Raw genomic sequence first — 12,225 nt, 5'->3', positions numbered from 1 at the left:
TTGGTGCCAACTGCCCCAAAATAAGGGAGAAAATCCTTCCCAATTTGAAAAAAGATCAGAATAAGGAGGCTGGCAGATGGCCGTATAACATGGATATCGATCGCATTGCAATAGTATGGACTGGCCGGCGGCTCTCCTTACCTGAGCTTGACAGTATGCATTTCTATGCCGCTATCACGCTCAGGTGAGGAGAGTCACAGGCCAGTCCGCGCACTGCGGTGCGATTGTCGTCCGTGTTATATGGCCGTCTGACTGTGCCCTAAATCTCATGATCAATGTCTCATCTCCTGAATCAGGAATCCAAAACTAATATTATTAAAGGAAAGCATCCAAGGCTCCTCTTCAACTTCATCCATCACATCATCGTGGAGCAGAAAGTTCCATAATCTTACTGCTCCATAATCTTAAGGAATCCGTCTGTGATGATACTTAAACCTTCTTTCTTGTAGACATAAAGGATGCCTCCTTGTCACTATTGCAGTACGTAGATCTCACACTGTTCATTCAAATACACTTGTACATTGTAGTTAGATCGCCCCTCAGGATATGCTCATACTGTGTGTTTGCCCTATGTTTAGCGTGTACTATGGAAAACTCCCGACGCACTGTCTGAGGTGTACAAAGGGCCAGATGGAGACCAATAAAATGCCTTTTTGGCTTTCCGCTGGGGGGCATATGATAGGTACGGAATGGTGTAGATTACGTTTTCCTAACCTGCAGGATCCAGTAAAAATTGTGTGTTAAATGGATATAAGTTGGAAGCCGCGGTTAGTCATCTGGCACAGCCGCCGTTTTCTCCAAACATCGGGAGCATTTCTCTGAGAATATGTGAATTGGAGGCCATGAAACATGGCCTGATCACGGCCTAAGCTGTATTTTCCTAGCCGAATAACTTTACTTTTGTACCAATCCTGAAACACAACTTATCTTTTCCCTTAATGGGAACCTGTCAGGATGATTTTACTAATCAAACTGACTATGACTGTGTAGTTCTTAAAACAGCAACAAAAATGATCCTTGTCTTGTGGTAATCTGATATATCAGCTGCTCTACGCACTACACCGCCATACCAGGGTTTATTATTCAGATCCTGTTGATGGGTTACCTTTAATAACCTGGCTCAGGCTTCTCTGTACGGGCTCTAGTTCAGCCATGTCCTTCTTTTACACTGGAGTCCAAAATTATACACAGTGGGCAAATTTACTAATGAAAATGCTCCAAATATCTGGCTCAAATAAAACAAATTTATTACGTGTCAGATGCTTTGTTTGTGCCTTGTGTTGCTTCGAGAGAAAGTGGCAAAGCTTATGATGGGCCAAACTGCGCCAAAATAAGAAAAAAAATTGGACTAAAGTAAGTCAACCAGAAGCTGGTGTAATGTTGCACAAAAGTATTTCCGTGCCAAATTTATCACCTCAGTACGAGCCAATGTGATAAATTGGGGGCATTTTATTATTTTAGCACCATTTATTACAGGGTATACATAATAAAAAACAGATACAATAATCTTTGAACAATACAAGTCAGCGATTGGTACAGAGGGAAGAGGACCCTGCCCGCGAGGGCTCACAATCTACAAGGGATGGGTGAGGATACAGTAAGTAAGAGTAGAGCTAGTAGTGAAGCAATGTGGTGGAGCGAGGGTTACTGCAGGTTGTAGGCTTGTCGGAAGAGGTGGGTCTTCAGGCTCCGTTTGAAGGTTTCCACGGTCGGCGAGAGTCTGATACGTTGGGGTAGAGAGTTCCAGAGTAGAGGGGAAGCACGGGAGAAATCTTATATGTGATTGTGGGAAAAGGAGATAAGAGGGGAGTAGAGAAGGAGATCTTGTGAGGATCAGATGTGACGTGCAAGTAAGTACCAGGAGACAGGTTGTGGATGGCTTTATATGCCGTGGTTAGGGTTTTGAACTGGGGAGCCAGTGGAGGGTTTGAAAGTGGGGAGAGGCCGGGGAATAGAGCGGGGACAGGTGGATTAGTCGGGCAGCAGAGTTTAGGATAGATTGGAGGGGTGCGAGACTATTAGAAGGGAGATCACAGAGTAGGAGGTTGCAGTAGTCGAGGTGGGCGATGATGAGGGCATGCACTAGTGTTTTTGTAGATTCATGGTTGAGGAATGTGCGGATCCGGGAGATATTTTTGAGTTGAAGTCGGTAGGAAGTGGAAACAGCTTGGATATGTGGTTTGAAGCAGAGATTGGAGTCCAGGGTTACCCCGAGGCAGCGAACATCCAAGTGATCCAATTCTAAAAACAAAAACTGGCCCAATATTTCTAGTGTGTTTTGACTAGTGATTAACACCAGCAGGGAGAAGAGGTCCGGTGCATAACTGGTTAACGTCAGTGACAAAACATGGCAGAGAAAACCTTGTTCTGAACGTTTCTGGGCACGATGTCATCCCACAATGTGCGGCCTTTAGTCCTTACTGCAGCTGGATGAGACCCTACTGTTGCTCCAAAATCACAGCCGGTATATGGCCGGGCACATGAGGTCTAGGACGGTTGGCTGGGAAACCTCCACACATAGACTTGCGTCCATAGATTCTGTTAGACCAAATATGTACCAAAATAAAGAATTAACACACGTTGTAATCAGAAAGGATATCCTTTTATTAATATACTAACAGATTATTTACAAGCTGCAGCAGTGAGGTCTGCTGTACTACTCCATAACACGCAACTCCTTACCTGCAGGAAGTACAACCCCCAGCATAACATCAGTCCGATGAGAGCTGTAACTAGCCTCGGAGGAGAACTACATACTGCTTCACTCGTCCCAAAGACATTATGAGGTAAAGATGGTGTATTCCTAAGTCATCATCGTGGCGGTATACATGGTTTCACATTCAGCGGTATGATCCCCATTCATTACTTAATATTGCGCACTATTCGGCGGCAGTGGGTGGTTTTCATCTCGGCGAGCGCTTGCTCCAGTTCCTGGATGATATGGATTAGTGTGGCGGGGTCTGTCTGTAACACGCTGGTCTTCAGCTCATTGTTCTCCTCCAGATGCAGTTTCATGGTGACGGTGGGCTTTATCTGGTGCCTCAGGCTTCGGCTGGCCAGCTACATGTGAGCGGATATGACATGTGTTAGCCTAACACAGGGGGCTTCTAATACATTCAATAGCACAATACTACCCCCTAGTGGCCAGATGCCACAGTTACGTGTAATGGACGTAATATAGGCAAGTATCAGACACAGATGTTGCATTAGGATGAGTTTGTGATGTGTGTCGCATTTACACCATACATTAGATGAAGCTTTGTATAGGTTTGTCCAAGACTGAAACACACTAAACAGATATAGACTATGGGCGTTATACCCACCTAATGACTGCATTCCTGGGTGCAAAGCTGCTTTTAGTAAGTTTAGAAGGGACTACTTTTTAATTCCTATGTTTGCAAGACCGGGGAATGACCGATGCCATTGGTGGGAGGAGATGGGGTACGCGTATTTGCCCAAACCAAAAAAAAAACAAGATGAGTCTTTCAGGGCCAATTCTAAGGAACTCAGTTGGTTCATGTATGAAGAAACTACCTAGAAAAGTCCCTACAGGGAGAACTTCTAAACTCCATGCAGATGTTACTATTGGTCGGCTATAAACCACTGTGCTAACCACTGAGCCAGCATGTACCTATATCCATATTCTGACACTTTCCTGGCACTATAAAAAATATAGAGTGTCAGTGATTGGAGAAGTCATCTTCCTCCTGAGATGGGACCCTCTATGGTGGAGCACTCATTACAGGGGATTTATCCTGGTGGTGAGAAAAGCTTGCGCTCTTCTTGATGGTCCATATGCCTTTAGATTGGAGAGAACACAGCGGATTCATTGGTATTTCTGAGGAGGGAGTTTCCTTACTAACGTATGGCCACCAATGTATTGTACTACAGGAGGTCGGGGTAGAGCTGAATCCGCTGGATTCTTTCTAATCGGCTTCATTGCAATTCACATTTTTTGAGACAATTGACATATTAGCTAAGGTGACCTGGCAATATATCATGCTGCCCTTAGCACATAACTGATCTAATAGTAATAAGACCACAAAACATCCATGTGATGATGACTATCGTGGTTTATAAATACTGAAAAAAAGAGGTTTTGCTCCTGTCACTTTATATATTAGGTGGCCGGGCGCTTGTGAACGATGGTAAATGCATGGAGCCTGTTACATGAATAATAAATTATAACATAGAAAAGCCCATCTAAAGCGTCCAACATGTAAGGGAATGATTGATTTACGTGGTCTTTTTTACATTTTTATTCATTACTTTCTTGCTAACTACACACACAAACGGAGCTGAAACCACAGAAGTCCTCTACCCTGGAGCCTGACCTGATTCTATACAAATTTCCTAGTGTTGTGTCTGCGTACTAAGGGGTGAGGTGAGCACCTCAGCATATCTGCAGCCATCTTAAACATTCACACTGTCCTCTGTGCTCTGCTTTACTTTTATCCTATTGATTCAGATGAAGATTGATGAGCTCCCTGACAGCTACAGGGAGGGGGAGGCGTGCTGGGACTGTTTGCTGAGGTAGAGGGGAGACAGTCCTGCTGTGGTCACTGGTGGAAGAAGCTGGGGGCAGTTGTTCTATCACAATGGTAATGCCTGCTGGACAACAGGGAGGACACATCTCGCACCAGAGGTGAGCGCGTGTACAGTGAGTTGTTGCAGACACTTAACATTTCTCTGGACAAAATGTTAGAATGAATGCAGCAATTATACATAATAAATGTAGGGAAATTACAGTATTCCACGTACCTGGACATCCAGCCGCCACTCAAGGTTATGGTAATGAGGAAGATTTGGCTGAAGCTCGCTGAGAATTCTCCGGATCTCTTTCCTGTGGTCCAAATACAACTGCAGAAGGACTTTGTTCAGCTCTTCAGAAAATCCCAAAACAAGCACAGAGTCTTGGAAATCAATCTCAGAGATCTGTAAGAAGAATATCTCCATGAAGAACACAACACACAAGCACTGAGGAGGATCAGACAGACGACAGCTCACTCACCAGCAGCTTGGAGCCCTCTGTGAGCAGATACGTGAGCCCCTCTACGGCCTGCTGGACAGTCGTACTGCTCACCTCCAGCTTCCCTATGAAGACAGAAGAGCGTCATAGTGCATCTAAATAAAGCGTGATTATTGGTGATCACTAACAGACTTCTTTACATGATGGAATCCGTCCATAGAAACACTATGGCTGTGGTTGCCTGTGTAGCTTTCCAGGGTTGCAGCTTCGGGTCCAGCCCATTCCCAGGACACTATGACATCTCTATTGAGAAAACAGGTTGCTGTGATTGCATAACCCTCTTAAGGAGGTTGTCTCAGGAGCCTTTCTGCAGGAGTGCACCGCTCTTCTGACTATTGGCATCCTGCTTGCAGTGGGGTGGGGGCACTCCTGAAGATGGACAGTGCGGGATGGTGGCATGGCTGCACACTAGGGCAAACTGCCCACTCTCCAGTGCCGCTAGCAGATAGCATTGCCTGTGCAGCAACGGAGAAGCGATGTAACACAGGAGATGGCCAAATTGGGCGATTCGGATGGCTTCAGAGGAGCACTTGCATGCTATATAGCTAATAGTTCGTAAGCGCGCTCCTTGGCTTGGAAACCGGCCAATACACTGCAGAGATGGCCAGCAATCTTGGCAATGAGCTGTAAACCATAGAACTAAAAATCCCCTCTGTTCTAAAGAAAGGCGGAGATTTTTAATAAACTGCATAGTTGCTTGTTTTTACAAGCACTTTGCAATTTCATCCATTTAATAAGAGGAGACAACCCCTTTAAAAGGAGCTTTAGATACTGTTCAGTGACAATACACTTTACCAATTCCTGTCTGAGCCCTTACATTATCACAGTACTGATAGTCCTAGCACATATACTGCTGCATTCCCAGCACAATACACCTGGTAAGAGACTTACATCTCCACTGCAAAGTAAAGATATCATGTTGTTCACTGAGACACAGAAAGTGCACATGTCCATCACTTACGTGCTGCTCCTTCATAGATTTTTGGATTTGAACCTTTTCGTAGAAATTCTACTGCAATCCGACCGAACTCTCCGACAACTACAAAGATGAAAAAGAGCGAAAGTTACAGTGGGGAAAAAGTACTTAGTCAGCCTCCAATTGTGCAAGTTCTCCCACTTAAAAAGCTGAGAGAGGCCTGTAATTGACATCATAGGTAGACCTCAACTATGAGAGACAAAATGAGAAAACAAATCCTGAAAATCACATTGTCTGATTTGGAGAGAATTTTTTTTCAAATTTTGGTGGAAAATAAGTATTTGGTCAATTACAAAAGTTCATCCCAATACTTTGTTATATATCCTTTGTTGACAATAACAGAGGTCAAACGTTTTCTGTAAGTCTTCACAAGGTTGGCACACACTGTTGCTGGTATGTTGGCCCATTCCTCCATGCAGATCTCCTCTAGAGCAGTGATGTTTTGGGGCTGTCGCTGGGCAACACGGACTTTCAACTCCCTCCAAAGGTTTTCTATAGGGTTTAGATCTGGAGACTGGCTAGGCCACTCCAGGACATTGAAATGCTTCTTACGAAGCCACTCCTTTGTTGCCCTGGCGGTGTGCTTGGGATCATTGTCATGCTGAAAGACCCAGCCACGTTTCATCTTCAATGCCCTTGCTGATGGAAGGAGGTTTGCACTGAAAATCTCACGATACATGGCCCCATTCATTCTTTCATGTACACGGATCAGTCGTCCTGGTCCCTTGGCAGAGAAACAGCCCCAGAGCATGATGTTGCCACCCCCATGCTTCACAGTAGGTATGGTGTTCTTTGGATGCAACTCCGCATTCTTTTCTCCTCCAAACACAACGAGTTTTGTTTTTACCAAACAGTTCTACTTTGGTTTCATGTGACCATATGACATTCCCCCAATACTCTTCTGGATCATCCAAATGCTCTCTAGCAAACTTCAGACGGGCCCGGACATGTAATGGCTTAAGCAGGGGGACACATCTGGCACTGCAGAATTGGAGTCCCTGGCAGCGTAGTGTGTTACTGATGGTAGCCGGTGTAACGTTGGTCCCAGCTCTCTGCAGGTCATTCACTAGGTCCCCCCGTGTGGTTCTGGGATTTTTGCACACCGTTCCTGAGATCATTTTGACCCCACGGAGTGAGATCTTGTGTGGAGTCCCAGACCGAGGGCGATTATCAGTGGTCTTGTATGTCTTCCATTTTCTAATTATTGATCCCACAGTTGATGTCTTCACACCAAGCTGCTTGCCTATTGCAGATTCAGTCTAACCAGCCTGGTGCAGGGCTACAATTTTGTTTCCTTCGACAGCTCTTTGGTCTTCACCATAGTGGAGTTTGGAGTGTGACTGTTTGAGGTTGCGGACAGGTGTCTTTTATACTGATAACAATATCAAACAGGTGACAGTACTACAGGTAATGAGTGGAGGACAGAGGAGCCTCTTAACCCCTTCACGACCTTGGGATTTTCCGTTTTTTGCAATTCCACAGTTGTTTTTTTTTCTTTCCACGTTCACTGGATGGTAAAACTGACCTGCCATTACGAGTTCGTAGACACCAAACATGTATAGGTTCTTTTTTATTTAAGTGGTGAAAAAAATTCCAAAGTTTGCCATTTTCCGAGAGCTGTAGCGTCTCCATTTTTCGGGATCTGGGGCCGGGTGAGGGCTTATTTTTTGCGCGCCGAGCTGACATTTTTATTGATACAATTTTGGGGTAGATACAATGTTTTGATCGCCCGTTATTGCATTTTATTGCAATGTTGAAGCGACCAAAAAAACATAATTCTGGCGTTTGAAATTTTTTTTTCATAACGCCGTTTACCGATCGGATTAATTCTTCTTTTATATCGACAGATCGGGAGATTCTGAATGCGGCGATACCAAATATGTGTATGTGGGGTTTATTTTTTATTATTTTATTTCGAATAGGGCAAAAGGGGGGGTGATTTAAACTTTTATATTTTTTAAAAACATTTTTTTTTCACTTTTTGTTTGCTTCTATAGTCTCCATAGGAGACTAGAAGCAGCAATTACCTGATCGCCTATGCTACATAGAGGCGATGAGCAGATCACCTCTATTTAGCAGAAATGCTCCTGTACTATGAGCGCCGACCGCTAGGTGGCGCTCATAGTAATCTTTACATGACAACCACTGGGGTCTGCTGCAGACCCAGGGTTGTCTTGACCACCCATCGGTGACCCGCGATCATGTGAAGCGGTCACCGATGGGCGGGGCTAATGCCGTGCTTAAGGCACGGCGATGTTAAATGTCGCTGTCAGAGATTGACAGCGGCATTTAACATGTTAACAGCCGCGGGTATAATAATCAGCTGACATGTGCCCGGAGCCCTCACTGAACCGGGGGTGATGGCCTCGGGCGTACTAATACGCCCTGGGCCAGTAAGGGGTTAAAGAAGAAGTTACAGGTCTGTGAGAGACAGAACTCTTGCTTGTTTGTAATTGACCAAATAGTTATTTTCCACCAAAATTTGAAAAAAATTTCTTTCCAAATCAGACAATGTGACTTTCAGGATTTGTTTTCTCATTTTGTCTCTCATAGTTGAGGTCTACCTATGATGTCAATTACAGGCCTCTCTCATCTTTTAAGTGGGAGAACTTGCACAATTGGTGGCTGACTAAATACTTTTTTTCCCCACTGTACCTCTCTGTGGGGTGAAATCACCAGATCAGCGGTAAACCCAAAAGAAAACAATGGGAAATGTTTAAAGAAGATTTACACTACAGACTCATTTCTCTAAGATCACTGGGTAGTATTAAAGGGGATGTCCACTACTAGGAAAATCCCTTCTGAATGCTCATGTTTGCCCCAGCAAATTAATAATACCTATACTCACCTCCGGTGCTAGCGCCGTTTCAGCAGTATTAGCCCCATGGGGCTCATGTGACATTGTTATGTCATGCAATCCCTGTGGCCAATCAGAGCTGACTTCACGCTAGTGATGTGTCGGTTGCGAATGATCCGACACAAAGAGCCGGCTCCATGCTGTGGCTGATGGGAGCCGGCACCTCAGTGAGAGCCACTAACTTTTCTGAATGGCTCTCACTGGGTGTAAAATTGCTGTGTTCAGCGGTTGTAACTCTGCCCATCTGAACCAAACTCCGCCCACTCTGTAATTTAATCGGCTAATCGCGAGTGGGTGGAGTTTCGGCACATCAATGTCATCTTAAATATGTGCTTACCTATGGTGAACACATATTTAACAGGGATCCATTTAGGATCCAAAAAGCGCCAGATCACCAAAAACAGCCTGAGTGCCCATCACTACTTCACGCTCCTCTTAGCCACATACCCGTTATGGTGCCTCCCAGGAAAACACTGAAGCAGCAAACTTTGTGAAAAATAAAATTTGTGTCCGTCTCAAAACTTTTTAACTTGACTGCAGAAGACAGAAAACGTTGTTAAAATAAGCAAGCTTGTCATTTACTACCATCTACCTGTCTGTACCAATTTAACAACAAGTATTAACCCTTTAATCAGGCTGACACCTAACTATATACCCTACCTCAGGTATCCCAGATTTCATAATGTGACTGACCTTGGCCCCACTGGATTACACACTAATAAAAGCAGAACGTGCTACTGGTGTAGTCCCTGATCAGTTCTTTAGGGCAGATGTGTTTACTTTTATTTTCTTTTATAAGTTAAAGGGAACCTGTGACGTCCCCAACGCTATCAGTATATAGTGAGCGGCGGCTGTAAGGACGACCGGCACTGACACACCGCTGGGCCGGGCCGTGGTTACAGCCGCCGCTCACTGTGCACTAATCGTTGACTGAAGCCCGAGGCTGCCGGGAGGAACACACTTCTTTCTCCCCCAGGTGCACGGTTCTCTGTGAAGGGTCAGAACATTATTAACCTATAGATTAACCCCATATCTGCAGCTTAGTAGCATTTTGGAATGTGCCAGGTTCCCTTTAACAACATAACATCATAAAACAACAAATGTATATGGTAGCAACTCATTTGTACAAGTTTAAACTTTTAAAATATTGGGGAAAGAATATGCCAAAAAAACGGCCTTTCATGACTTGCACCAATATTTATGTGTTTACCGGAAAAGGGGCGAGGCTGAATATGTGACACCGGGTGCCAAAATGGTGTCAATTTCTGACAAAGACAGGAAATAGGTGCTGCAAACAGACTGCAGTGTGAGAATAGGATGGATGTTATTGGGAGCAGTGTATGGCGGCGGCTGGTCCGCACTGGATCTGCCATTTATTCCACATGCTCAATGCTTCATCCCCTCTCACCTCTGTAACCCCATGGGAATGAATGGAGGTGAGGGCAGGTCCCAGAGGAGGCAGCAGCTGATATCAGCCATGTCTGGCCTCCACTGCAAATAACCAGCATCTCAATGACAACAATCACTTATGGAATTGTCTTTCATGCAGCTGCCCTGGAACCTTCATGAAAACTAATGACACAGTGAGAGGACGTCACCATCTGTGAGGTGACAGCAGGGGTGCAGGTAAGCCATGACAGCATCCCCTCCCTCAGGGCATGATTAGACTCTCCCAGTCACGTGACTCACCGGCGCCCTCCACCTGGGTGAGGATCTGCAGATGTGCGCGGTGCTCATCACTCAGCACCAGCAGCATGATGTCCCGGCAGCCTCAGTGTACGAGCTCTCTGCAACCAGCCCCTCATCACATGACAGTTCATGAGCACATGACAGAGCGTGCACCCAACCAAACCCTCCGGCTGGAAACAAGCGCAATCGGTATTTGTTCCACTCACACTTCGTATTGTCGCCATCTAGTGGCAGCTTGGTAGAATGCACAGGAGTGTTTCCTGCTCTCCTGAGGTGCAGCAGGTCGCAGTTTCTTACATGGAGTCTTCTGCGTCTCCTGTTTCTCTTGTGTAAAGGATTTATTGAATACAGTTACAGTGCTGTGTGAGAATCCAGGGAGGGGGAAACAAATGCTCAGTAAGAAGGCTTTCAAATTCAGATCACTACTTAGAGTGACCATTGCCTTCAAAACAGCATCAGAGCCTCAGGGTTAGGTACACGTGCACACGGGGTTTGAAGGAACGCAGTATGGAGGCTGGTCTAAACATCTCGGAGAACTATTTAGTAAAATTCCCTGGGCCCCTCCATCGCAAGTTCCAAACTGCGGCACAATACTTCACATATATCCATCACCTGCGACCAGATATATATAAACAGGTAATAACTGAGTGTAAAGGATTAAAAGAGACATTTATATATATATATATATATATATATATATATAAAACAACATTAATATAGGAACATTGTCCCTAATATGTACCGACCTGAGAGTAAGTTTTCTTATAAAAGAGAAATAGTTCAGGTCATCGTGATTAAAATCCATATTGCATGATTCCCAACAGATACGTTGTGTAGTAGGATGATGAGCAGCGTGGTGCGTCCCGGCTGTAAGGCGCGGCCCTAGCAAACTGCTGCTCACATTGAGGTCAGTCAGACGTCCGTACAACACGGATGACGATCGTATCGCAATTCTCGGACTGGCCGGCGGCTCTCCTGACCCGAGTGTGACAGCTGCATAGAAATACATGCTGACAGACTCAGGACAGGAGAGCAGAAAGCCAGTCCGAGCATTATGATACGATCGTCGTCAGTGTTATATGGCCGTCTGACTGCGTCCTTAATGTTCTCTTCCAATTACCGTCTCCGTGACGTAACAACAATGGAAAAAGAACAGATCAAACAAATTCTACGAGTTGTTACAGAAAATACGCTTTCCTTCGTCAGGGATTCCGTTAAGCTCTCATATACTGGCACTGGTTATGGAAATGACGCACCCCCCGGGCCGTGGGGTACTCGGTAGCCGGGCCGGTCGGTGCTGGGGGGGTCACGGGGGCGGTCAATAAAAGGGGATGTTGAGAAAAGGGGAATTAAAGTTTTTATATGTATATAATTCGTGACGCCACCTGTGGTATGTGTGACGCCTCATTCGCGAAAGAGCCCTTTTAGTTTACCCTGGGTGATGGGGGACTCGGAGTCGGGTTCTGTGATGGAGAGATGGGGTGCAGCCGTGGCCCTGACCCGACCCGTGCTCAGGGCCGTCACATTAAAAAGAGATGGTGTGGGCTCATCCGGGTTGAGTGGCTGATTTAACGACTACCCCACCTGTGGCACCTGGTGAAGGCCATCAGCGCCGCTGCAGTCCGCTGAGGCATGGTGTTACAGCGGCCAAAGTTCTTACTACTCCCCACAGGC

At 45.5% G+C, this 12,225-nt stretch overlaps 1 protein-coding gene across 2 annotated transcripts; it reads right to left on the bottom strand.

The window, feature by feature from the left end:
* Nucleotides 1–1,729: 1,729 nt before the first annotated feature.
* COMMD2 (COMM domain containing 2) lies at nt 1,730–10,734 on the bottom strand. Of its 2 annotated transcripts, XR_012318178.1 has the most exons (6): nt 10,552–10,734; nt 5,991–6,068; nt 5,012–5,094; nt 4,762–4,935; nt 2,683–3,060; nt 1,730–2,538 (listed from the first exon to the last, which is right to left on the bottom strand). XR_012318178.1 is itself a non-coding variant. In XM_073673045.1 (5 exons), exons 1-5 carry the CDS (start codon nt 10,616–10,618, stop codon nt 2,863–2,865), a joined length of 600 nt encoding a protein of 199 aa, XP_073529146.1. In that variant the 5' UTR covers nt 10,619–10,734; the 3' UTR covers nt 2,581–2,862. The 2 variants fall into 2 exon arrangements, 1 of the variants encoding a protein (XP_073529146.1); XM_073673045.1 differs by lacking the exon at nt 1,730–2,538 and having other exon boundaries at nt 2,581–3,060.
* Between the last annotated feature and the right edge of the window lie 1,491 nt (nt 10,735–12,225).

Source organism: Phyllobates terribilis, unplaced genomic scaffold (assembly GCF_046119375.1).
Source record: "Phyllobates terribilis strain yellow unplaced genomic scaffold, ASM4611937v1 Scaffold_3__8_contigs__length_932513732, whole genome shotgun sequence".
Lineage (NCBI taxonomy): Eukaryota > Metazoa > Chordata > Amphibia > Anura > Dendrobatidae > Phyllobates > Phyllobates terribilis.
The sequence above is the reverse complement of the archived record's forward strand: the minus strand, read 5'-3'. Positions and strand labels throughout refer to the sequence as shown.

Coding starts and splice junctions, on each gene's coding strand:
- COMMD2 (XM_073673045.1), bottom strand. CDS start 10,618: ATGCTGCTGGTGCTGAGTGATGAGCACCGCGCACATCTGCAGATCCTC. Junction 4,936..5,011: donor CAGAGGGCTCCAAGCTGCTG/GTGAGTGAGCTG, acceptor TTCTTCTTACAG/ATCTCTGAGATTGATTTCCA. Junction 3,061..4,761: donor AGTGGCGGCTGGATGTCCAG/GTACGTGGAATA, acceptor GCTCACATGTAG/CTGGCCAGCCGAAGCCTGAG.